Raw genomic sequence first — 26,899 nt, forward strand, 5'->3', positions numbered from 1 at the left:
AGGCAGGGATCGTCGCGAACCCCGGCGCGGAGCAGCGTTTCCAAATTAACCCAAATCAACTTGTAGAACCCAAATCGCGCAAGAAAAAACCCTTCCACAACCCCAACACGATCGTGTTACCAGCTCAGGGGTTAGTCGACGGATTTTAGGCTGAAATGTTCTATTTGTAATGTGAAATAGGAAGTACAAGGCTCAGGTCGGCTCTGCGCTGCCTTGCCCGGGCTACCCCGAGGTGCCACCGCGGGGAAAACCTGGCAGCCGTCGCAACTTTTGTCCCTGAAAGACTCCTTTTGTGTGCGGGTGCCTTCACTCCCGCCGCCGGCACTGCTGTCACCGTTGAAGTCTCGAAAATTCCGGCCAGTAATTAATTTCCCAGTTAATTTTATTTAAGGAAAAAAAAAAAAAAAGCGCTGTTGGAAACTTTTAAGACAACCGTAAATTTTATTAGGAAATATTTTATGAAGGCCTCCATTTAATTAATCAAACCTCTCCATAACTTCTGCAAGCGTCAGGCCCGGCCGTGGGGGAGCGGGCAGCTCCCGTTCCCCGGCCCCCGCGGACTCCTGGGGCGCCGCGGCACCCAGGGCCCGAGCTGTGCCGGCGGTGGGCGCAGGGCAGCCCCGGCTGACCTCGGGCTCACTCTCCGCACGGACCCGCCGCTCTTTTGTTTTCTGCATCGGGAGCAAGTAAACAAACCCCCCCAAATCCTGGCGCTGCCCTTCATCTGCGCGCTTAAACCCTTCGTTCTTAAACTCCTTTTATCATCACCCGCACCCCACCCCCAGCCCGATGTGACCTTTAATAGGCTCTAAACAAGTGCGGGTTTCCCCCCCACCCCCCCGTCCCTCTTTCAGCCGTTCCATCAGACTCTGACTTTTCGGGTATCTCCGCACGTATAGTCCCCCCCTTCCTTATCTGAAGCATTCCTGGATTATCTCCCGGCCGCCTTTCCAATGCTTTCTTCTGCGGTTTCTTGTTTGTTTCGCTCTTCTGGTTGTTCCTATTTCAGTTTTCAAATTTCAGTATTAATGGTGAAAGAGCACACTTAGATGCTAATTCTCCCCCCGTTCACCGCCCCCCCCCCCCCCCCCCCCCCCCAAATCCCTGCTAGGAAGGCGGCAGGGAAGCCAGCTAGAAACCATTTGATTGTTCCTAGGTATGACTAATTCTTTCCTTAAGCTGGGAAATTCAGCCTGATTAAAAGCCTCATTTATTATCCGATAAGCAAATGGACCCAGATTCCACCTTGTGGAGGAGGCTTCCTTGCTCCCCAGACGCCTTTTTTGCCTCAGCTCGGCAGATCCCTTCGCCAAAGGCCCAGCCGCGGTCTGAGGGGGCCGCTCCGCAGCGCGTAGGAGCGCGCAGCGCTCCGCGCTCCGCAGCGAGGCCGCTGCGCGGCCCGCCGCACCCACCAGACCCCCTCTCTCTTTCCTTACTGTTTTCTCCCTATCCGTATTTCCCCCCACCTCTCACCCTTTCCACCAGGCGATGGACAAGCTTAAATAGATTCCTGCAAACCAGCAAGTTTTTGGAGGAAAGAAAAAAAAAAAACCAAAAACAAAAAACAAACCAACAAAAAGCCCAAACAGAGTAGCTTTCCTAAAAAGGCGGCTAGGCGAGATGCTGCGAGGGTCCCGCTGCAGCGCAGCGCATCCGCCGCGGCAGGAGTTTACCGGGATAGCGCGGAGTTGGCCGGTTACTTTTTCCCGTTTAATAGATGATTAATTGCTGTCCGGATTAACCCTTTTTTTTTTTTTTTTTTTTTCCTTCAGTTTTCTTTCTTTTTTCTGGCCGGCCTCTCAGAGGCGGAGAGGCGAGCTGAGTAGTTCGTCACAGCGAGCCCTAAGTGTAATAACTGTTTGCTAATTGTAAAATCCTTATCCAGGATGAGGTTTGGGCAAACAATTTGTAGGGCTGTAATTACATTGTAAAAGTGTTTCGGTCTGAGTTGCGCTGAATTAAGCTCATAAAGGCCTAGTGGAGACGCTGAAAAAGGGTCTTTTGGGGGTTTTTTTGTTTTCTTTTTTTTTTTTTTTTCATGGGTGGGGGGAGGAAAAGAGGATGGGAAGAGGAGGAAACACGTCCCTAGGAGCTGGGTCACAGCCACCCCTGCAAGGGACCGCTGCGATGGGGAATCGTAACCGAGCGCCTTTCCCCGGGGAAATAGCCAGAGAAATGAACCCCATGCGCCTGGCTTGGGTGGGTGGGTGCGGGTCAGTGCATGAAAACGGATCTTACCTGAGAGGTCTGGATTTCTCTCGCCGGGATAAAAAGCCGGTCCTAGCGGAAAAGGGGCGGGAGGGGGGGATCGAAACGCGTTTCCCCGAAGTTTGAGACGTGGCGGTGGGGGCCGAGCCGCTCCCCACCGCCCCCGGGGATCCGGCAGCAGCGGAGCAGCGTCCCGTCTGCCCCAGGGGATTTACCAGAGGAACTCCCCCGTCACTTCCCCGTTCCCCCCAGCAGCTCAGTCGGGACCGCTGTACCGGGGGCTCTGCGTCTCCCGCCCCGCTGCCCGGGCGGAAGATGCGATAGTGTCGGGGCAGCTGTCCCCGCAAGCGCCCGCTCGGGGCTCGGCGCAGCCCGGCCCGCCGGTAGGGGAGGAAGGGGCACGGCGAGTTCTCCGCTCCCAGGCCGGCGGGGACCGGCGGGGCTGCGGGGAGGGATGGCTGTGCTTTTGAACGCAAGGGAGCGGACCCCCGGCTCGGCGGATGGAGGCACCGGCGGGGGGCATCGCGCCGCGCAGGACAGCGCGCCGGCGGAGCTCGGCGGAAGGGATGGGGATAGGGATGGGAATAAGGATGGGGACGGCCGGGAACAGGGACAGGGACGGGGACGGGGACGGGGGGCTCCCCCCCCCGCCCCCCCGCACGCCGGTCCGAGCCCCGCTTCCCGCCCGGACCAATGGGGGCGCGGCGCGGGGCGGCGCGGCGCTGATTGGTCGGCGGCGGCGCGGCGGCGGCGGCCGGGGGCCGGGTGAGCTCACTCGGCCGGCGGCCGCGGGGGGAGCCGCCGGGGAGGGGGGGGCGCCTGGCGAGGCGGGCGACGAAGCGAGGGGCGGGCGGCGGCGCGACCCCGGGGCGCTGTGCGGACGCTGCGCGGGGCGGCGGCGCCGCCAGACAAAGGCGACGGGAGCGCCCCCGCGGCCGCCTGGGGCGGGCGGACGCGGCGTCCGCGCGCGCGCGGGGGGGCGCGGAGGGCAGGGCCGGGAGGGGGCGGTGTGTCCAAGCCGCGGCGCTGCGCGGGCGCGGGGCGGGCGGCGCGCCCCCCTGCGCCGGTGGCGGAGTTGCTGCCGCCCAGCGCATTGTGTAAGACGCGACCTGTTATGGCCACCACTACTTCCGGGTTCCCGCAGTCTGCTCCAGCCCGGCGCTGCGCTGCGCTCGGGCGGAGCGGCGGCGGCGGCGGCGGACGGACGGCAGCGCTCGGACCGCGGCGGCGGCGGCGGCAGCGCCTCCCCCCGCCTCCCCCCCCCGCCATCCCGCCCCGCTGCCCTTCCTCCCGCGCCCGCCCCGCACGGCACCCGCGCCCGGCCCGCCTCCGCCAGCCTCGCCCGGCGGCCGCGCAGGGGCAGAGCGAGCCGGCGCCGGCGAGGAATTAGGAGCGATCCGAGGAGGAGCGAAAAAAAAAAGCCCCCCATCATCATCATCATCATCATCATAATAACCATAATAAAAGGAGAGACGGCGCGTTAGAGAGCCTTTTTAATTTTTAATTTTTCCCCCTCCTTTTCCTCCTCCCTCGATTTAATTTTTTTTTACTTTTTTCTAAATTTTTTTCTTCTTTTTTTTTTCATTTTTCTTTTTTTTTTTTTTTTTTTTTTTTTGGGTGAGCGCACTCGAAAATTAACATTCGCGGTGTCCTGCGCGGTGGGAGCACACGCAGCGGATCATCATCAGTCATTCACCACCTTGACAACCTCGCCTGTGATTGACAGCCGGAGTGGCAAAAAGCCATGAGACTTGGTAGTTGGGTTTGAGGGGCACTTTAAAAAAAAAAAAAAAAAAGAGAAAAAAAACTGATTTGGGGAAAGGATATTTGCTTTCGCCCCGCTGCTGTCTTGGAAACGAGAGGGGGAGAGTAAGAGAGAGAGACAGGGAGAGAGGGAAGAAAGAAAGAAAAAAGAAGGAAGGAAGGAGGGAGAGTTGATTTTTTTTCTTCTTATTTTTTTCTCCTTTTTTTAATGCTGAGTTACCGTATCGCTTCGCTGAGATCCAGCAAGCTGAAGATTTTACTCGATTGCTTCCATTGCTGGAGACGCTAAGGGATTTTTGCCTTTTTTTGGGGGTGAGGGGGGGGAACTTCGTGTTTCTTTCTTTTCACACTGGCCTTAAAGAGGATATATTAGAAGTTGAAGTAGGAAGGGAGCAAGCAGGCCGATGGCGCAAAGGGTACGTATGATTAAAAAAAAAATGGATTTCAAATGTGAAATAATATTGAAATGTGGCTGACAGAGACGCTGCGAAAAAAGTTTCTTTTCTTTTTCTTTTTTTTTTTTTTTTCTCCTTTTTGGAGTAGGGGCACAAAGCGGTGTCCTGCAGTGGTAGGATTTATCAGTTGTACTTGTAGGCTTAAAACCTATGTATATTGCTATTTTCTTGGTTCTTTTACTCCCCATCCCGGAGCTCTCAGGGAAGAGGCAAGCTTTCTATACATTAATGACATGCAGGCATGTAAGTGAATATGTCCGAGCCTCTCTATTTGTTGGTTTTGTAGCTCTAGTCCTACCAATGTCTTTTTAAAAATCACCAGTGCTTGAAATATTTGAATGTGTGCATGTCTCTGAGCGTTTTGCTGTGTTAGTGATGATATACCGCTTCATTTTCAGAAGATAAGTTCTGGCTGTGAGTAAGCACAACTTTTTTTTCTTCTTTTACCTGATTTTTTACTCGCCCTTCTTTCTTTTTTTTTTTTTTTTTTTAATATATTCTATCCCAAAAGGTGCAGTGCAGAGGGCAAACTCCCCCCACTCTTTTAGAAAGAAAGTGACTTTAATTTGAATTGGAGGTTACAAACATTCACTGCCATGTGTATTGTTGTTTCTATTTTGGGTGCGATTCCCCCCTTTTTTTTTTCTTTTTTTTTTCTTTCTTTTCTTCTAACTACGTCCTAAATGGAGTTTTGAGAAAAAAAAATAAATCATCTGTAGTCGGGTGAACAGGGATTTGGGGAAGGAGAAAAGCCCTGGAAAGACGTTTTCTTGCCTAATTTGCCTGCCGCCGTCCGAGAGCTGGTTGGGAAAGAAAGTTCCTCTGCTGACAACTTGCCTTTTACTCTTTCTGTCCAAGCAAGTGTCAGGGATCTTTAAAAGTGTTTATTCACACCTTCGCTTTTAATAGATGAAAAGTGGCCGTTTCCCCCGCTGCCTGGGAACCGCAGTAGCTTTCGGTCCTTAATCTTTAACAAAGAAAACCCTTAAAAAAAAAAAAAAAAAAAAAGGCATTCCCAAAATCCCGAGAGCCCGGGCGAACGTTTCCAGCTTTTCGGCTTTAAAAGTCGTGTTCGCGTGGAATTGCTGGAAATCCGCAAATCGCTCCTTCTCGTTTTTGGTTTGGTTCGGTTTTGTTTACTGCTGCTGAAGTTTTTGCATCCTCGCCGGGTGAGGTACCTGACTTCTTATCAGCGGGAAAAAGTTTAGCGGAGAGAAATTTGGATTCCGAGAACCGCTTGCCTTCACGGGGTGGGTGGGGGGACGGGGGCCGGGGAACTTAGGGTGGGATTTTTTTCACTAGTATTATTATTATTATTATTATTATTATTATTATTATTATTATTATTATTATTATTAATGTTGTTGTTGTTGTTATTTCTCCTCCGCCCCAGACTCGGAGGGCTTCGAGCCGGAGCAGCCCAGCCCCTCTGCTCCCGACCCGGGGCGGCTTTCTCTCCCCAGGGCCGGCGCGGCGGAGCCCGGGTGCGCTCGGGGGTATCGCGGCTCATCCCCGGGGGGGGACAGGGGAGCGGAGCTGCTGCCCCCGCCTCCCCCTGACGCCTCTCTGCTCTCTCTGCCCCGCAGTACGACGAGCTGCCCCACTACGGCGGCATGGAGGGGGTGGGCATCCCCACCACCATGTACGGGGACCCCCACGGCGCCCGCCCCATGCAGCCCGTGCACCACCTGAACCACGGGCCGCCGCTGCACTCGCACCAGTACCCGCACGCCGCCCACGCCAACGCCATGCCCCCCGCCATGGGCGCCTCCGTCAACGACGCCCTCAAGAGAGATAAAGATGCCATCTACGGGTAGGTGCCGCGCAGGGCTCCGCGCAAGCTGCGCGGGATGGAGCGGGGCGCAGCGCGAGGAGAGCAAGGGCGGGATGGGGAGCGCTGCGCGGAAAAGGGCCGCGTTCTTAGTTTTGTTACTGCTTTGGGAGGCGGGGGGAGAGGCTTGGGGTCCCCCCGGCACGGGGAGCCGCGTGGGCTCGGGGAAAAAGGGGCTTGCTGGAGGGGCGGCAGGCATCACCGCGGGAGGAGGAGGAGGCGGAAAATAATATTCCCAGGGCACAACCTGTGCCCGGTGGTAAATCTGTGCATGGAGTTTTGGAGCGGGGAGTTTGGAGAGCTTTGCCCAACTTTCCACTTTATTCATCTTTCCTTGTGCTGAGAGAACTCAAGATCTGCTTCTCTCAAGACTTTTTACTTTAAAATTTTCTTTTAATTTTCTTTTTTAAAAATCTTTTATCCGACAGCATTGAATGTTTCTCAGTGTGGCAACTTGTAAAGCAGTTTCTAGGCCGTTGCGATGGGAGCTTGAGGGGTTGGGCACAGATGCTTTTAAAATGTATCTGCCTAGCTGGAGTTTGAAGCGGAGTTGAAGAGCCTTTAAAAATCACTCTCAGGATAGTGAGGAGAAGGGGGAGGAAAATAAAATTCATGGAGTTCGGTTTCTGTATCGGTTTATCAGAAATCTGAAGGGTTGGTTAAAAGTCGGTGGTGTATGGTACCCAGAAGGGGGGAAAAAAAAAGTATGAAGCCCTGAGAGAAAAAAAAAAGAACTCCCCGTTATAAATATACATATATATACGTGTGTGTGCGCGCCCACGCTTATTTATTTATTTAAATTATTAAACGGGCAAGGGAACCAGATGCCCACGCTGCCTTTCTCTCGGGGAGGCTTTCCAGGCTGGGATTGCCCAGGAGCACCTGGTTTCCCCCGCGGGTCGGCGGCTGCGGAGCCCCGGGGGGCGGGGGGCCGGGCAGGCCGTAGGGAGCGAGCCCGGCTTGGCCAATGGGTCGGAGGTCTGTTGGGTGGGTTTAAGGGCTTTTTCTTCTATCTTTTTTTTTTTTTATTTGGATGAGGATTCTTTCTTTTTATGCTTTTACGTTGGTTTGGGTTTGTTTTTTCGTCTTTCACTCCCAGCAAGTCCTCCAGCAGAAAGCGGGAATTAAAAGCATGAGAGGCAGAAGTGTATGCCCAGGGATTTTAATTTTTTCTATTTTTCTTTTCCTAAAGACAAGGAAAGTTAATTCAAAATGGCTGCTGGAACCGGCTTAGGTTTTATTCTTGGCTTGTCCTAAGGTTGTATTAACAATTTCTGCAGCCAGACAGTGCCGAAAGGCCGGGGAGATGCCGGGCTGCCGGCCGGCTGGCTGTGGGAAGGGGCCGGGACGCTGCGGGAGGTGGCGGGGGGTGCCGGAGCCCCCTCTGTGGGTGCCCCCTTCCCCATGCACGCTGCTGTGGGACTAACTATTGTGGTGTTTGGGGTTTTTTTTTTTGTTTCGTTATGATATTTTCCCCCCCTCTGTGTGTGTGACTATTGTATTTTCTTTCAGACACCCCCTGTTCCCTCTTTTAGCACTGATTTTTGAGAAATGTGAATTAGCTACATGCACACCCAGGGAGCCCGGGGTAGCGGGAGGCGATGTTTGCTCCTCTGAGTCTTTCAATGAAGACATAGCAGTGTTCGCCAAACAGGTCAGCAAAACCGGGTTGAAAACAGTAAAAGAAAAAAAAAAAAAGAGGGAAAAAAAATCGTATCGAGAAAAACAAGTCTCTGTTGAGATAAAGATGCGCGTTTCCCCCTCCCCCCTCTCTTACTGAAAGAGGCATAAAAACCAAAACAGAAAAATCCCCAAAACCCCAACCAAAACAAAACACGAGGAAAAGAAAATATCAGGAAATCTCGGCATTTACTACCCCCCTTAAAAAATGGATAAAGTGGAGCGGTCTGTGCCCGGCCGGGAGTTTCGCTGCGCGACTCCCGGGACCCGGGACAGGCTCTGCTGGGGAAGCTCCATAGGTATTTTTCAGTGTATTTGATTCACTTGCTCAAGTGTTTGGCTGATGTACTAAATCCAGCAGTCAGGGCTTTGCACGGAAGGTTACATAATGGACCCGACAGTGTAATGAAGCAAGAAATAATAACGTCTGCTTTTTCTGCTTCCATATTTCAAATAATTTTTATTATTATTTTTCTCCCCCTTTCTTACATTTAGATCCGAGCAGAGAAACCCCTCTTTTCCTCTAATCCTGAACTGGATAACTTGGTAAGAGTTAACACTTCTTCCTCTCCCCACCCCCACCCTCCCTTCCCTTCCCATTTATTTATTATTTTTTTAAACTTCTGTGTCATCTGGAGAGGTGGTTTGGTGGTGCTAAATTGAAAATTTGTCATGTGGATTTAAAAAAATTATAATTGTTGCAATGATTACTTTTATATTTACAAGTAAACATGGTGTGGTAATTGCTTGGAAGTAAAAAATCCCATAAGGATATACATAAAGGAAAACCCCATCCAAAGAGGAGCTGGCAGGCTTGATGGTGAGCTTGCCTGCCCAAGAGGAGTGGTGGATTTATCTCCACTCTAACCAGCCCCTCCATGCACCTTTTAAGCAGCTCGATGGGAAACAGAGAGGATTACAATGGCTGGAGATGCACCAGTGGCAAATTCACTGAAAATGAGGTCGTTTCTCTCTTTCTTTCCTTCCCCCATTAAGGATAAATATTTTGCCTCCACTGTAGGAGTCCTGCACCCGCTTTCACAAAGTGAGGAGCCAATGGTGGTGTTTAGAGGGTTGTTTTTTTTTTTTTTTTTTAAGAAATGTTTATGATCCGTATAATTCAGTTGCTTCATTGCAATTGGGATTTTTTTTTTTTTGTTAACTCTAGGTCGCTTCTTGTTAAACAGCGCACAAAGCCACCGCTATTAAATTTTAGTGTTATTGCCATAAATCAAAACAACTTTTTATTTACTACTAGAGAAAAGTCAAGCTACAAAGTGTGGCCGAGGTGGCTGTGGGAAATATCCCCAAATCCAGGAATGAGATTAATGCTCATGTTGTTTGTGTCTTTGCAGATGATTCAAGCCATACAAGTATTAAGGTTTCATCTGTTGGAATTAGAGAAGGTAATTTTTGTCTCTCTTTCCCCCGTCTCTTTCTGTCTACCTTCCCCCCCCTCCTTTCTTCCTCCTCTGTTTCAGTACTGCTGAAGTTCAGGCTTCTGGTAAATTTGCATAAATGTCTTTCTTTCTGGTAATTAGTGTCAAGACCAATCTTGGCGTCCATTTCTCTTCGCAGTTTAATTACAATTTCAGCCTCTAAAACCGAGCTCTTGAACGCCCAGGCCTTGTGTTCATTGTAATACTTTGCTGGCTTTGTATAAATAGTTGCAGTTCTGTGGTGCCGCAGATGAGACTCAAAATGGTTAGTTCAGTCAAGCCCCTGAAATTGTGATTAAAAGAATTGATATTGTTTTTTTCTTGGTGATGGTGAAGAAGAGATGGTGAACTTCGGTTGCAGTTAGTTGGAAGGGGGGAATCTTTTTTATTTTTTTTTAAGAGCCATCTGCAGGTCAGGCTCGGGGCGCGGATTGTCCTGTAACATTTTGCAGAGACAAAGCAGAGTTGATAGTTCTGTCTGTCTCTTGTTCCTGGGAATATTGTACACCTCTGAGCAGAAGAAAGAGATTGCAGCCTGAACGTAGGATTTTTTTGTTGGCTGTTTTAGAAATCTTAGGAGGGAGAATGCTAATTTCTAAGCAGGCGGTGTCATCCGAGCTCACATTAAATTGGAAGTGCGCTCTGGGTTTCCTGAGGACTTTTTACGTCTCATTGATAGCTGGCCTAGAAGAGAATTCCCTTTCTCCTAAAAATAAACATTTTGAGAGGTTTTTAAATAGTTGAAAAGTTTCTCGTGAGCCTCAGTCACTTTATCTAACCGAAACTGTCAGGTTGTTCTCACTCTACCAAAATGTGTTAAAATCTGCCCATTAATAAAGGCAGCTCAGGTACAAGTCTACCAGAGCAACTGGGGATTTCAGGGCATGGATGCCTATAATGTATTTCAGTGCAGTGCACGTGGATTTTTTTTTTTAATCCTTTTTTCTGTCCTCATACCCCTTTGGAAAGGGTTTATGATGAAATAACTGGATGAAATTAAATAGTTTACCTTAAATGTCACCCATGCAGGTCACCTCTCTAATGGCCACAGCTCCGGGAGCAGATGAATTTAACACGGGTGTTGAATATGTTGTAGCCTGTGAATCATCTTGTCACTGTCAATTTTCTGGGATATCTCTATTTTGTGAGAAAAGAAAGTTATTCCTAATTCTGGATGCGTCTAGAGGTCTCAGGGGGATAATTGCAGTGTGTTTCCCCTATTTAGGACTTTTGATGTCACAGGGGCGAAGGGGGGAGACTGGTTGCACTTGTCAATTTTACTTATCTATTCCTGATTATATTTTCTTCCTTTTTTTCCCCCCTCTCTTCTTTCTTTTTCTTTTTTCTTCTTTTTTTTTTTTTAACCTCTGTCATAATGTAGGTACACGAATTATGTGACAATTTCTGCCACCGGTATATTAGCTGTTTGAAAGGAAAAATGCCTATCGATTTGGTCATAGACGATAGAGAGGGCGGATCAAAATCGGACAGCGAAGACATAACAAGATCAGCAAATCTAACGGATCAGGTATGATCTCGCCAATGTCGCACAACGCTAAAATTTGTATGCAGATCGCTTGCTGGGTCACTACGCCTCCTTTTATTATTTGCATATGATTAAGTCCCTTTTAGATAAATTTCCATCGAAATGAAAATTTTTGAATAATGTGGCTATTATTGCTTCATTAAGGCTTGCTCCCAGATTCGACCTGGCGAGATGAGCTTGTAAAAGCATCGCCTGCAAACTCGACCTGTTTCTTGTCGCTTTTAATTTCTGTCTTTATTTTATTTACCTTTTCCAATAATAGAAGTGGTATCTGTGAATCACTGGCTTCTTGGTAGCTTAGGGAAGGAAGGGCTGGAGTTGTTGACCAAAATAATAATAAAATCCGAGATAGGTGGTCCAGAGAAGACAGAGAGGGTTTGAAATCTAGCAAATACTGGCTATTTTCTTCCCGTCTCTACGGTTCATTAGTCCGTCTTGTCAGTTTTCCTTGGCCGAACGCTTTTAGACTTGAGTGAACATTGCTTTGTGCACGCCTGCCTGCTGCAAACGCGCCCATTTTATTTTACTTAATAGGAAAAAAAAAGGAGAAAATAAAATGGGATTCAGGTTTTAAATTCTTTACCTTGATCTTTTAAATTTTCAAGCCCTCTCTTTAAAGAATAAATATAGTCAAAGCCAAGCCAGCAAAGCCTTGCGTGGCTGTGACGGTAGGCCAGGTTTTGTTTGGGATGGTTCAGACTTTAATGTCGGCTGCAGCGGGGTGGGAAATGCGGGTGAGCTGAGTGGGGAGAGTTGGCTGTCCCCTCTCCCATCCCTCCTCCTTTCACTGGGTGCAGACTGGGATCCTTGCCTTTCCATGAGAGTGCTTGGGGCTAATGCAGAAGGTGTCTAGATCTAAATTAAGCTCCTGGATGACGGTAGTGACTGAGATTTGGCTTTTACTCGAGCTGGGTGAAACGGTGGTGTTTTCGCGGTCCATTTGTTTGCTCTGAACCGAGGGGTAGCAGCGCTTTGCCTGTGAGAGAGGGGACCTCAAGCACACGCACAAAAAAGAAATCCCTGATGAAACCCCCCAAGTTATTTCTTCTTTTTGATCAGCTGCGTAAATATAGTGTCAGGAGTGATCTGCTCCTGACTCTGGAGGTTTCCTTTTGTTCAAGCAAGGCGCAGCCAAGCAGACAGGAGTTTCCTCAGCTGCTTTGCTGTTATCACTGGCACTGTCAGCTGGGAGTTATTTTATAGATCACTGACATAAAGGTGTGTTGCATTGCAGTGTGGGCAGTATGTGAAATATTTTTTCCTCTCTGCCGAAGGCTGTTGGTTTGTGACAGGGGAGGCAGGCTTGAAGGAAGGCATGAACTTTTAGAAAGGGGTTTATGTGCATATAGGTAGGTTGTTTTGAAGGGATTTTTTTCCCCCACCCAGTTTTGCTGTACTGGGGAAAAGCTTGGCAGAGTGGGTGGAGGGTGGTGTGGCAGGGAAGTGCCCAGGGCTGGTGAGGATGCTCCAGGGAACCGCCGGCCCCACGCAGCGCCTTAGAGCGAGGGGAACCCTTCAGCCAGGGTCTAGCTGAGGGAAGCTCAGCTCGCTGATGTTGAATAAAATTGTAATCCAACAAGTCTAACTAGAAAATGGGTTTCTAAAAGCTCTGGAGTGCTGGGTACATAAAGCTATTTGAGCAAATTACAAGAATTGCTCAGGGGCACGAATGAAATCAACACTTTAATTGCCTCCAAAATGAAGATTTATACCCCATTTTCCCAACGAATCATTATTTTATTAAAGTGAAAGCTAAAGAAATGGAGCTGCAGTTTTGGGGTTGTTGGGGGTCGCTGTGTTTCTCCACCACCCCGCGCCCCCCTTTTTGTTGCCCGGAGCGCGGACATTGCGCCGTCCCCTCTCCCGCTGCGCGGGCCGGCCGCGCTGGGCCGCGGGGCTCGGCCCCGACACGCCCGGCTTGTGCGAGAGCTGCCCCGGCCTCGCCCCGGGGCGCTCCGGCTCCACTCCGGGCAGCGGGGCGCGCAGCCCCGCACCCACCCGTCCGCACCCGCGGAGCTGCGCCGGGAGCGGGGCTTTGCTTTCCATGTTGAAGGGAAAAGGTGCAAAAGTGCGCTTTTCCGCCCTCCTCTGCCCCGGGCGATGAGGCAGCGGATCAAGACCAGGGAGATCGGGCGGGCGGCGCGGGGGCTGCGCGGGGGGTTTACCGGGGGATGCGCAGTCCCCCGCGCCCTCCGGTAAACTCCTGTGCCAAACCCGGCCCCGGCGCGGCCGGCAGTATCGGGGCCCTAATGGTTCAATAATAAGGTGTTGAGTGCTGGTCGCCGGGGCGGCTAATTAGGATGTGACTGCGCAGGGCGCGTTTATGGCTGCGCGGCCCTGGGATGCGCGGGCGCGCAGGGCCGGGCGGTGGAAGCGAGGGGCTGGCTCCGGGCGTGGGGCCCCCCTCCTGCCCACGCTCTGCTTGGGAGAGTAGTAAAAGAGTAAGTATGTAAAAGCTTTTATTATGGATTTAATTACATTTTCTTATATTGTGGTAGTAAAGGTTACAGTTAACAGGGTGTTTTTTTCTTTTAATTTATTGGTTTCCCCTTATTTATTCTTTCCCTAAAGGCCCCTCAAAGCCAGTGCCTTTAAGTCCCCCCGGAATAGAAAGCAATGACACTAATGCTAGATTTTGCAAAGTAAAGCCCTATAACACTAACCATTGTTCAGTGATTTAACCAGCTCAGTGGCACTAGGTCACTAAAATAGCATCCTTCTCCCACGGGCTCGACCCCACTGCCTGCCAGGGTGCGACCTGCAGAGTTGGTGTTTACCGTCACAGCTCCACAAGTACAAGGCAGGAGTCTGGGCTTTTTGCTGGGGAGAGCTGAACTCAAAATCATCCAGACCCCGGGACTTCAATAAACCTAGCTGAAGAATTGCAGTCATCCTCAAAAGTTTCAAAATAAACCTTTTTTAATCATTAGCTTTTCAAACATTTGCATGTTTAAATTTTCAGTGTTTGTCAGAGCCCAGAAAGACTTAGAACACAGCTGTTGTGTGATGTGTCTGGGAAAACTCCCTCTGATTAAAAAAAAAAAAGCCCAAAGACTGCCTATTGTCTGACTAGAGAAATTCAGTTTCGTAGGTAATCCTGAACTGTTATTGTGGGGCTGCTTTTTCGAAGCCATGTTACCTTGGCACTCAGGTGCTCTAGTCCAAACTGTAAAATTCTCGTACAAGAGCGTGTCTACAAAAATGCCTTTAGAAAGTCCTTTAAAGAAAACATGGTACAAAGTACCCACCACATACAAGTAAAATGCATTAGCTGTGTAAGATAGATTTTATAGGGACAAAACAGTATTTTTCTTACTGAAAATAAACTTGTTGAGCCCATCCACTAGAGCATTGCTTGATAAAAATTGCGATTTAATAATGCACAAGCCAATTACAGACGCAGAAAATTTTAAAGGCAAATCGGCGAAGAGCCAAATTCCTATAGGAGCTATGAGGGAAATGATCAAAAAATGAACATGAAATAAGACTTCCTGCAAAAACGTCCATAATTCAACATTATTTGAGTCCACTGTCAGGGAAATTGTTGAAGGATAGTAAACCGATACTGGAGTCTCAGTCATTTTTGTTACAGTCTTAAATGTTTGCAACTGTGACGTTTTAGATGGCCCTTCTTGGGCGATAATATATCACATATATACCCACGTATATAATAAAGCAACTCCTCTATTTATGTTGCAATAGATTTTATTTTAATGCGTGCAGTTGCGGAGTTGCTCTAACAAAAATGCAGATAGACAGCAGCTTTTTTTTTTTTTAATGGAACAATTACCTAAAATTTGTTCTTTACAAAGAAAGAATCATAAACTGGAATCCAATAAAAAACATAGCCGAAAGTGGTAGAGTTGTTCAGGGCATCGAATGGTTACAACTAGACTTGACTTAACTTTCCAAATTCTCAAATATATTAGCTATACCTTGTAGCCAATACAACAATAGTGCCTTAGGGAAAAAATTATTGAGAAATACTATTTTACTTTGGGACTTCTTCACAGGTACTTTCAAACCATATATGGTTTTAAAGACAAGAGCTAAAAATATTGCTGCCTTTAGGGTATGTGCTCCCATATTGGAGGAACAGGCATCAAAATAATAGATGTGGTACAGAGGATGCAAGGTAGAATTCATTTCTGCATAATAGAAGAGTTACAGCAAAGTACGACTGAGGATGACCAATAAATTATGTTTAAAAGACTTGAAATCTAATTTTCTTTCTCTGAATTTGTCACTTTGAGACAGTGAATCCTTTTTTTGTTTGTTTTCGAGTAATTTTTATTATTTTTTTGCTGTGATATTTAGGAGTTGTTACCATGCCCCAGTTAGGCAGGCTATTTATGTGAAGATGAGATACGTTAATTTCTGTTCCCGACATGTTTTCATCTGATACACCCTGGCTGAAATTGTATTAGCAAAATAAGATTTTCTTTGCTCTCCATTTCTTAAGTGAGTAAATTTGCCCTCCATTTCTTTAAATGAGTAAATACATTGTTGTGTAGATATAAGATTGAATATATTTTCTTTAGTTTATTATTTCAGTTCATGAATCCTTGGGGTTCTTTTTTATTTTTTAATCATTCAAGAACCCAAAAGGGGCCATCCTTACAGCTGGGTGTCTTCCTGAAGTTGCATGCTCAGGCATAATTTCCATGTAAAGTTTTCCAAACTGAAGTTAGGTCTTGTTGTAAAGGATAGTTTAATTCCTGGATTTTTGAGGGAATTCTTTTCAACATCATACCTGACAGAGCTGAGTTTAAACCCCAGTTAACCTCAGAACTGATCCTAAACATTTGTGTGTGTATCCCAAGGCATTCCTGTAAGCCAGAGCTTGCCGTGGCTGCGTTGGGGACCATAGATTGTTATTTTGGGGCAACTTGGAGGCTTGAAAGTTATGAAAAAATGAGTTTTACCTTAAGTTTAACATTTATGGCTGAGGATTTGAGTTTTTCTATGGCTGCTGGTCCACAGATAACAATAAAGGTAATGGGCTCTGCATGCGGAAGGGTTACTGCAGCCCCGCGTGGGCAATGTTAGACCTTAAAAAAATCAGATTATATTGCTCTCAATCAAAATGAGTAAGTGTGCATTGTGCTGATAAATACTACTTCAAAAAGTGCTAAAAATCCGGCACAGCTTCTTTAAATTAGGGAATCTTTCTTTTGTTTTGTTTTGCATTTCTGCATTTGGGGTTTTTTGGTCATGAGAGCATGCAGTTACGGTCTATCTTGTGTAATCTAAACAAGTTTAAGAAAATAAAAAGGAGAGTTGTTTCTGGTCAGGAACGTCTTTGAAGGTTTCTGGAATTGTTTCCTGGTGAGGGTTGTGTGAGAGGAGGAGAGACTGGGGTGCGCTGAAGTGTCACCTCACGTCCTTGGTATATCACCTTCTTCTCCACATGCTCTGTTTCTCAGAGCAGGCTTTGACTTATATGGCAAATTGGTAATAATTAGTGGTTATATTTTTATTTTTTCCTGCAGCTGCAGCAATATTTGGAGAGGGAGGTAGCTCTAAAAGAGCACATGTTTTGTGTTTGGCCTTCTTTGAGTGTATTTACAGTGCTGGTTAACGGCTCCGTATCTAACCCACTGCTGATACTCTGTGATGTGTCTGAAATACAGCTTCTCCACAGTTGCTTCAGCTCTTCTTTGGCCTGCTTAGTGTGGTTGCCTTTTCACTTTCACTTATTTTTGCCCTTTGAGATGTAACCTGGAGCATAGGTGAGAGCAGAATCCCATCAGGCCAGTGTCCTCAGGATTCCCTTTTTTTAATTTAGATGAGATCCCTGGAAAGCTTCAGTCCCTCAGCAGTGGCGGAGGGGGCATGGTCTCTGTTAGTGAGAGAGCTGCTGGCACAGGGGAACCGCATTGCCCCTGAGAGCTCAGCTCCTTGAGTTGCCTCACTGGTTGCTGCTGTCGTGGGTTAATTTATTTATTTTTGATAAATACATATCCAAGACGTAAAGAGCGACGTGGAGATTTCAGGCTCATGTGAGTCATTGTGCGTACAAAAGCAATAGCGCAGGCAGCAAGTGGTTTCTGGGGTTATTATGTCTTGGAAAAGGGAATCTGAGATTTCTTGTAGGTGTCTGGGGAAATGTTGAAAATTTACATGTTGGTGAGATGAATTTAAGAAAAAAAAAGTGAGTTTGCCCTATAGGCAAAGGCTCTGTTTGCAATTTAAAAAACAAAAGAGATTTAAGGGTTATAATACAGAGACTGCCATTTTCTTATGAACTTGCAGGGCATAGAGAAGTAGGATGGATTTTTGCCCAAATTTGGCCTCTTGTATTGGCAAGAGGATGGACTCTTGAAAATTATGGCCACTTATTTTTTTGCAAATGGCTTTTATTTTGCAAGCATCTTTAAATCCAGGCCATTGAAGAAATGTTTCCTCCCTGCCTGCATCAGAGGTTATCCATAAGTTTTGGGGATCAATAAAGGGATAACTGTGAAAGGCAATGGCCCATAACACATGGGGAGTGGGATGAGTTGATCTAATGTTCCCTGCCTGGCCTCAAAACTCGATGAATCTCTGGATTTGTCCACACAAGGACACTCAGGAGAGGTAAGACAAATTGATTGGGTGTAAAATTAAAGTGCATTAGTTAAAGTGCATTGGACTATTGTGTGGATGCTCTCATTCAGAAGTAAAGTGGCCTTAGTTCACTTTAGCCTAATCCCCTTTGGAGTAGGCCACTTTTCTTTTGAATGAGAACATCCACATTAACTTTTAGTTAATTCGTCTTTCCCGAGCGTCCTGTCGGCCTCGTGCCCGACGCTCTGGAGAGGTTGGGCCGGCCGGGCGCTGGCTCCCCACGAGCTTTAGGTAAGCTTTTCATTAGGCATGTTTCATCTCCACAGCAGCACTTAACCACTGGCGCCTGTCATTGCCCCAGCCGGGGCTCCGCACCCTCCTCTCCTCCTGCTCCTGCAGCTCGAGAGCGATGTTGTCGTTAATGCTGCCTGGGAAAGAAACTGGAAAGTTTTGTGGTGGCAGGGATTTGGGGAAGGATCTGGCTGAGGTGGTGGGGACAAGGGCTTGGCCAGGCTGTGAGGCAGGGGGAGGGTGATTTGGGTATTGTGTTTCCCAGGTGAATTTGGCATCAGGCTGACATGCTCCTTACATAGATAATTTCTTCCCTCTCCAGTGGTAAGTCATTTTTTAAAGACAGTGAAGAAATCTAGATTAACTTTTTTCAGCTGATATTTCTAGTAAGAAAGCCAAGATTGAATATTAGCCTGTAGGAGAGCTAGTTTACCTGATGGAAAAAAAAAAAGGTAAGATAGTTTTGGAACTGTTTTATATTCTTGCTTGAAGTTCACTGAGCCTGAGTTTCTGTTAGAGATATTTTCAGGTGTCTTCTAGAGCTTATAAGTAACCTATTTATTTACTTTTTACTGACTCGGCCATGTGTGCCTACACTGTGGCATGTCACACGCTTGCCATTGCCCCTTTCATTCATAATAAAATTTACAAGGCTTTTGCATTAGTAAGAAATTTGCTATTGGAGCCTTTCCTAGAAATACAGAATTCTATTTCACCAAAGTATTGTGTTTCCTCTTCAGTCAGTACTGAGGTAAGCTGTTTTCTCAAGGACTCTCCAGGCATCTATATGATATTCCCACTTGGGCAGATGATCTCCAAAACTGCATTACCTAGTTCTTCATCCTGAAGGGCCATTGCAGTGAATTAAAATTATCTTATTAGCATCACCGGACTTTGTATTTGGCCAGTTATTTTTGTTGTTTGCAGCTTGGCTTTCTTTACTTCTGTTTTTTTGTTGTTTTTTTTTTTTTTTTTTTTCTTTTTGGTTATTTTAATATAAAGCAAATATGCACCCAGACCTTCTTTGCTGAAGTAAACTGGCCAACAATAAGAAAGGTAATTCTTTATTTGCTTAAAAGAACTGCCTGTTTTAACTTCAGAAGTACTGACCCAGAGTAAAGCAACAGCTGATGCCATCACAGGCAGTGTACTGTATTCAAACAGCTGTACAAAATGCAAAGCTGCAGTATTAATCCTGCCATTCACAATTTATTTAAGTTTTTCAAGCTTCTCTCATATGGGCACGGCATCAATGCCTAATTATGCCTCCATTAGGGTTACTGGGCTCTTAATACAGAAAAATATTGTATTTAAACTTTGGAAAGCTGCATCGATGTAATGTAAGAGTCTTGCAGCTGGCACACATTTAGGCAAACTTTACCTTGTAATTTTCTTTTCATTCATTTGGCCTTTAGGTTTTGGTCTAGTTTTGTTGCTGAGGTCAGACCATTGCTGGTGTTTTTAACACTGGCTTTAAATAGCTCCATTTAAGTCTGCGTAGCTCTCAGGAGAAGGGAGGGTAAGAGCAGATTTAAACCCCATGGCTTTGTTGGGGTGCAGGGCTACAAGTCTCTGTGCAAATAGAAATGGTAGAACCTATTGTCTCATGGGTGTTTTGGCATGCACTGAACCTGGGCCAGCTCTGTCAGTGCAAGCAGGGTTTGGTCTGTGCACAATAAATTCTTGACCCCTAGTAGGGCTAGTGGTACCTGTTGCATTGGGGTGGGGTGTGCAGGGAAGTCCCTGACCTCAGCTGGGATATCACCTGCTTGATGGTGCTCAGCAGCAACCTGAGGCATGTGCTCTCACATGGAGGTCAATGGCTGCTTGCTGATATTTGGATTTATCTGGTGAGCTAAGTATTAATCATGGCCAACTCCTTGCTAGAAGCCTTGGGAGGACACAAATACTGCAGACTCAGTAAGCGGCACTTTGGTTTTAGGCTTGAGCCAGTATAGGGCACTCTTCTTCTTGGGTTGCAGTCACAGAGGTACTTTGGTTCCTGAGCTCTTACACTCACACCTGCATCATGGAGTTGCCTTGCATTGGTAGAGTTGGCCAAATTTTTTGGTGAGGGAAATGTCCCAGTGGCTTGCGATTTATGCCTTTTCTCTTGTGTGCTGTGGTGCAGAGTTAGAGGGGAGTAGTGTCACTGCTGTGTTGTGGTGATGGGTACAGCCATGTCACCAGGAGGTAATTTGAAGTCACAGCTTCGCTCCCCCCTTTGCTCATGTTCACACAGGCATTTTGGGCAGCATTTGACATGGACAGGGGTTCCCTAGCTGAGTGGCACTGCTGGGCATCACTGTGACAGGAGGGTGACAGGGAGAGAAGCCTTTCAAACATGTGTGAGTCAGTGGCAGGCAGCTTCTTGTCATTTCCTGATATTTGCACGGATGCTTTGGATGAGATTCTCATGTGCACTGGTGGCAGCTTAGGCACTATGCTTGAGCCGTTCCCTCCTTTACCCCTCTCTGCCTGGAGGATTTTGCAGCTGTGTTACCCCTGGAGGCTCCTGGCCCTCCTCCCTGTTGTGCAACCAGTTTTACTGGCGTGCCTTCCACCTACTGTGGGAGCATCGTTGTGCTTTCCCCATGTCTGTGAGGCCCGTGGCAGTGTTTCGTGGCACAGCTATGTAGAAAAAGCAGGGTATATACAGATGTGTCTTGCTACATTAATCTAACTCCTGTGAAGGATCTCTTTTTCATTACTATTTTCTGTAAAGCCAGAGTGATGGGATGCACATGACTAGTATGTGCAGAGAGGATTAATTTTGTTCTTAAATGCACATGTGCGCGTCAAGCCGACATTTGGCCCTCAGTGAAAAGTGTTTGAGAGATCCTTTGGGTGAGAAGTGATATAGCAATGCTGGAGGGGCAGGGGTGGGGAATGCTGTTCTGCTGACAGTGTGAGGCAGGAGGGGAGATGCGAATTCTCTTCTCAGGTCTGTCGCTGAAGTTCTGGAGCGAGACGATTAGGTGCTTGTGAGCCGAGATTTTCTACTTCTGCTTTTCCCTTATCATCAGGTAGGGTTGATATCTTAATTTATATGTCATCTAGTGATAGTAAGGTATGTATAGAAGGTATTTAAGGATGAGCTGTGATATGTTATAGTAATTATATCACTCTGTGGATAATTTGAAGAACATGTTGCCAAGAAAGCAAAATGTTTCTGTTTGGTGTCATAGGAAAGCACTATGCTGAATTGGAAGGCTGATGGTAAACTTTGCTTTTGGTGGCTTTATGCTTTGGTTTTAGCCTTTTTTGCTATTTTCCGCTAATTAGCATTTTAAAAAAGTATTTAAAGGAAGGGGATAAACTGAAGCTGTGGATGGAATAGGTAGCAGTGCTGCTGGTGATCTGCAGAAAGAGCAGAGCTGTGGGGTTGACTGGAAACATTTGTGAGGGAGTGGCATGTCCCGAGGTCTGCCTGTCCCAAGGTCTGCCTGGCCCGAGGCATGGATCCATGTGGGGCCATGCCATGAGCCTTATGCTGCTACAGACACCACTGAGTACTCCCAAAGCTTCCTGGGAGGTGCAGTGGGACCACACAGACCTCTCAGCCCAACGTTTTTGTGTGACTCTGGCAGCTAGCTGTGCTTCCAAGCCGCACCTCAATGAGCGGGTGGAGGCGTTAGGGAGCCACGGCCACCTCAGCCTGGCAAACCACCCCTGGAGCTTACCGGCCTCTGGCTCCCGCAGCTGGGGCTTGGTGTGTTTTGTGGCCACTGGCTCGCTGGCATGTGGCTTGCAGAGCCAGGCTGTGCGGCCGCTTCTGCCGCGCTGTAGATTTGGCTTGTTGTGAAATGGGAGAAAGTGGAGGAGCTGCTCTGCGGATGGGTTTGGCCATGAGTGTTGGAAAATGTGAATCACGGGGATTCCAGTTTTAAGCCTTCTGGAGATAACGGGCAGCACGTACTGGAGTGCGTGACTTGCAGATGGCCTTAAAAAACAAGGCAGTGCCCTCAAGATTAAGCAAACATTTTATAATCAGGAACACATTTTATACCCAACACAGGCTTTGCAGGTATCACATCCATCCAGACAGAAAGGTGTAGCTGGAGCAAAGCTAATTATACTGCAATTTAATTTTGGTGTTGAACAACAATGCAAGGCGAGTGGGCTCTTGAATCCTGCAAACAATGTGCTGTAATCAAAATACGCTGACTCCAGAATGGCGTCTGTTGTCAGTTAGCTAAAAAAACCATTTGATATTTGTGACACAAGCTCAGGGCTTTTGCTTGCGATGGAGCTGGAATGCAACATGGCTGTTGCAGAGCAAGGGCTGTGCTTGTGCCTTCCCTCCCTAAGAAGCCCCACTTGGGTTGATGGGATGTTGGAAATCAGAGCAAAAAAATGCAAAAAAAATTTGCAGCGGGTGCCCCATTGGGTAATTTTTGTCTACCCAAAAGGTATCATCCCTAAAAATCTGAAAGGGGAATGCTTAGAGATGTAGCTTTTGCTGTAAGTAAACCTTTGCTGAGTCCAGATATTCAGGGTGAAAAGCACATCTTTCTGCAGCACTGATTCCCGCTGAGGCTGCCTGCTGGGACCCTGGTGGGACAGAAGGGACAGGGTGGGAAAAGCTGAGGTTGAGGTCTCCCTCCTGCCTAAGTCTGTCTGGGTAGACCAGTTTTGGGACCTCAGCCAGTCATCTGACAGCCTGTGCTGTCTCATTTGTACCTGAGCATCTGGCAGATCCCCTTCTAAATTATTTTTAACACATAAACACAATAAAGGGAAGGGATGGCAGGCTCTCATTTTCAGGCTAAATGGCGAGACACTTTTCCTGTTTACACCTTTGGAGGAATCACTACATGAAATATTGAACAGGAAACTCTTATTTGTCTCTGAAGACCTTTTTCCTGGTCTAGAAAGATGTGGAAAATTCTCCAGTCTTATTAAATGTAGTAGGAGCCAAGGAGGACTAACACACCTCAAGGACTTGCAGGTTTCTGGATATAACGGTATTGTTTGGGGCTGACTTTGTGCATGTTTCTGCATGATATGAAAACTTAAAAAAAAAATCTACGTGGAGCAGTGATTTTTGTGTCCTGACTACAAAGCTGTGTTTCCTTGTGTCAGAAAAGGGCCAGAGATTAATGCTATCTAGTGATATGTCTCTTATCAAAGGTAGGAGACAGGTTTACAATGCAAAGTTGCTCTAAATAGAAAGTACTAGTCAATGTTTGTTGTATGGGAGACAAAAACCCTGCATCACCATCAGCTGGTTCAGTTAACCTGGCTGGGCAGGCAGTGTTCACTGTTGAGCTGGGATTTAAAAAAAAAAAAAAAGAGCAATGTTAAGGTCCACTGTGATTGAGGCTGTTGCTGTTTAGGTGTCTATCAAGGCTACCACATGCAGCAACCTCCGGTGCAAGAAGCAAACCCTGAAGTCTACATGTCTAAAAGCTGTTTGCTTTTATTATTGCCAGAAGTTTTCTTGGGTGCTTTTAGAACCCTTTCTCAAAGGAAAGTCCATCTGCCCATGCTGTCCCCCCTGGGAGGACCTTGGAGATGACTTCCCAAGTGCAGAATGTTTGCTTTCAGCATAGGCAGAAGGTGTTGGAGCTGTGCCTCTGACAGAATGCAGTCCAGGCTAGGGGGGCTCTGCATAGCTGTGAACGCATGCAGCGCTGTGTGCACACTAACATGCAGAAATGGGTTTTTTTAAAGTCTTGCCCCTGCAGAGTTGACAGGGCTTTGGTGCCTTCTGGAAGAGAAGAACTGTGGTTTTTCTCCTTCCTCTTTGTCTTTATGTCCCACCCAGTCTTGATGATCTCCATTTAATTCTCCTTTATTTTTTGTGGTTTCTGTTTGCTGCTTCTAATTATTCTTTTTCCTTTGGAAAGCACTATCACCTTGTTTTCCATTCATCCTGTTTAGGACTATCAGGCCCTTTCCTTTCCTCTCCCTGCCGTGGTCTCTTTTCCTCCGTGCTTTCAGGGTAAGGAAAGAGTCAGAAGGCTGTGCTGTGTTAGAGATGCCTCCCTGGGTACACAGTTGGTGTTGTGCACCCCACACCTGGGTAGGGTCAGCACTGAGACAGCAGAACTAATGGAGAGCGCTGGTGTTTTTGGGTGGATCTTGGTTTGGTGACCTTTGACAGTATGCAATATTAGTTGTGCCTCTGGTCCCTTCAGGTAAAATCTTCGCCTTGTGAAATCAGTGGAAAAAGTCCTATTTATTTCCAGTTTTCTATCCTCTCTGGTATTCACGTTGATACCCACTCTGATTCCTTTTATCAATTTGTCTCCCGTGTTGCATGCATAAAGACAGCTTATATCTTATTTTTCCTATGCAGCTGTGAAGAGTTAGAGAAGAGTCTTACCCTCACTTGCAATAAGGGGAAACTAAAGATAGAAAGCTTACGACTTTTCTGGGGCTAAGAAGGGAATCCAGGTCAGGGCTGAGACTTCCATGCAGAGTTTTTTCTGCTTTTTAGTTCGCTAGGCCTTGCCTCCTCTAACGCTGCAAAGGTTTCCATCTGTGCACAAGTCACCCTCACTGTTCTGCTTAGTTGCAGGCGGAGTTATCACCTGCCTGTCATTTCAACGACCTTATTTCTCTAGAAATTTCCCTTATATCTCTTGGAAGATTGTTTTTCCATCTGAACCCAATCTTTGTGCCTTTGCTGTTATTCTATTAAAAATAACTCACCTTTGAATCAAAGCTGCGTGAAGCAGATTATGCAAGAGTTGTTGGCATTGAAAAGCATCTATTTTTTAGCATTTTGAAGTTTCTACATGTACAATTTATTCTGACTCCCTTGGTTTTGGTTGTATCGAGTATGGTGTCCCCAGTTGGTTTTGGCAGGCTGGGAGGTGGGATTGCTATCAGCCTTGGTTAGTTCCACTAGGAGATGTTCAGGTGGCAAAGCAAGTGGGTACTCTCAGAAACTGAAGTTAGTCATGAGTCTGGATTTCATGGTCCCCAAAATCCCAAACTGGTCTAGTGGCAGGTGACGTTGCCCATGGCAAGGGGTTAGAACTAAATGATCTTTAAGGTCCCTTCCAGCCCAAACCATTCCCTAATTCTATGTTTGTATAAACAATAGTGTAGAGTCTAGGAAATATATGGCATTATATTTTCTGTATTATAAAGTGTATTTTTAATCCTCTATATCAATTTGTATTTTTCTTCCCAATTAAGAGAAAAATCCAAAGGTTTCTTATATGCTGGATGGGGAACAAGCTACCTGAGTATTCTTATTAGCCATTCCCTCCAGAAGTGAAGAGGGATAAGACTTGTGCATTGCAAGGATCAGGTCTGTCTATCATGCAGTTGTAGCTCTAGTATTCATTCTATGGATTTTACACTTAAGGTATTCAGCAGCAGTATTGAATCTTTTGCCCAAGTGAGCTTGGGGACATCAGTATGGCCAACAACCAGAAGGATAAACTATGTAAAAAGTAAATCCTTGCTAAATAGGTATGTTATGTTTGTAGGAGGAGATGGATGCCATAACTTAATGAATCAGCCCCCACTTTTTGCTTCAAGTTCTTGTCTGTACTGAGCACAACTATTTCCCAACTTGGTGGGTCACTACCCTCAACCTCATGCAGCTGAAAATTTTTAAAAGGTAGGATTTAAGAAAATCAGAAGAACACTTCAAACATAGTACATTACTTTTTTCATGATGAATAAGTATTTCATTTAGAAAAACAAAATAAGATAAAACTTCAGAACAAGAACAATAAGCCCAAATTATGCTGACAAATTGCTGGCAGCAGCTCTGTTCCTTCAGGGCAAGGGAATTATACCTGCAGCCAATTCTCTGGTAGCCTGGAGGAGTGAAGGTTTGTCCAACAGGTAAAGGAATTAGCTGTTCCCTATCTCCAGTTGTTACACAAACACAAATGAGCCCACAAGAGGGCTGTGCTCACAAAACTTTTGAGAAAATATATATCAAAAGATGCTGAGTACAATTTTTATCACCTGTAATAGAAAGCCATTTATTTTATTCATGTACTTATGGCCAAACCTTTGGTTCCTTGGCCCGAAGCTTTTCTTTCCCTTTCATATGCTTGGTGCTGAAAAAAAAATCAGTTTTATTCTTTAATATAAGCAGAAGGCAATGGTTTCTCCCATTTTATATTAGTGTTAACTTATGTTAGCTAATAATGTTAACTAATTGGATTGGAATAGTAAGTATATGCAATGATATTTATATACTATGCAAAATATCCAATTTAACCATTAGCCAAATAATTTTTTCTGTAGCTCTGTTGTTTATAAAGGCTTGATGTTCACCACGGTACAAGTCAATAACTGCTTTGGAGACCTCAATCAAATGTGCTCCTCCTTTTAATGGGGCAGTTGCACTGGGAACTGCTGGGGCTTGAGCTTTTCAGCCCAGCATATCCCCCGAGTGGATGAAGCACCTCATAATGGTCACAGAAGGCAAGTGGTGCTTCTGGAATTGTTTAAATACACAAATTTTTGGTATTTCATTTCCTTCTTTTTCTTTCTTTCTTTTTTTCCCCCCCTGCTTATACCAGAGTATTTCACAACCTTTAGAACCAAAACAAAGGTCAGGAAATGTACTTCAAATGCCATTGCTTAAGATAAAACATGTTGTAGAAGGTCTTTTGCCCTTAAAGTGGTGCAGCATTAGGGCACCTGAATCCTCTATTATTTTAAATCAGTCATGCGACCATGACTCGAATCAGTCACTAGCCAGACCATGGTTTTGGCACTAGAAGCTATTGACCAACAAGAAAGGCAGTGGTGCAAAACCAGTTTAAATCATGGGAACTTACAGCCCAGCCTCAAAATCCTGAAATTACTTTGCTTGTGTATTCCTGATTTTCTTGTGTGTTCTTGAGTCTGCAAAGATTTGGGCAGAAAGTTTCAGTTCGATCTTAGGACAGGGGTGAGCTTGGAAGAGGAAGATAAAAGCTGCTAAGGCCATTATCCTTATTTATACAGTATTGTCACAACCACATGGCTGGGCCCCTCCTCTGGAATGAGCCAGCCTGTGCCATGGAGTGATTAATTTATATTAATTTACATTTCTCTGAAGTCTCACTTTGGGAGATCTCAGCTTGTTTTACAGTCACTAATTTATATGACCAACAATATCTGTGCTGTACATGAGTGAATAAGTGAAGTCTCTCTTTAATTCTTTTGTTTC

General features: G+C 46.4%; 1 protein-coding gene across 5 annotated transcripts in view; it reads left to right on the top strand.

The window, feature by feature from the left end:
* The first annotated feature begins 3,140 nt into the window (after positions 1-3,140).
* The window catches only part of MEIS1 (Meis homeobox 1), a 108,033-nt gene continuing 84,274 nt past the window's right edge, over positions 3,141-26,899 (top strand). Inside the window, exons 1-7 of one of the 5 annotated variants that reach the window (XM_071424981.1) lie at positions 4,159-4,388; positions 5,821-5,911; positions 6,014-6,240; positions 7,771-7,912; positions 8,434-8,484; positions 9,294-9,344; positions 10,759-10,905. In XM_071424981.1, coding sequence (XP_071281082.1) covers positions 6,041-6,240; positions 7,771-7,912; positions 8,434-8,484; positions 9,294-9,344; positions 10,759-10,905 — 591 coding nt within the window. In that variant the 5' untranslated portion in view covers positions 4,159-4,388; positions 5,821-5,911; positions 6,014-6,040. Of the gene's footprint in view, positions 4,671-5,820; positions 5,912-6,013; positions 6,241-7,770; positions 7,913-8,433; positions 8,485-9,293; positions 9,345-10,758; positions 10,906-26,899 lie in introns of all 5 variants that reach the window. The other 4 variants (XM_071424991.1, XM_071424953.1, XM_071424962.1 and 1 more) reach the window with 4 other exon arrangements.

The sequence above is a fragment of the Agelaius tricolor genome, unplaced genomic scaffold (assembly GCF_023055355.1).
Source record: "Agelaius tricolor isolate 1412-34295 unplaced genomic scaffold, bAgeTri1.0.p SCAF_1, whole genome shotgun sequence".
NCBI lineage: Eukaryota > Metazoa > Chordata > Aves > Passeriformes > Icteridae > Agelaius > Agelaius tricolor.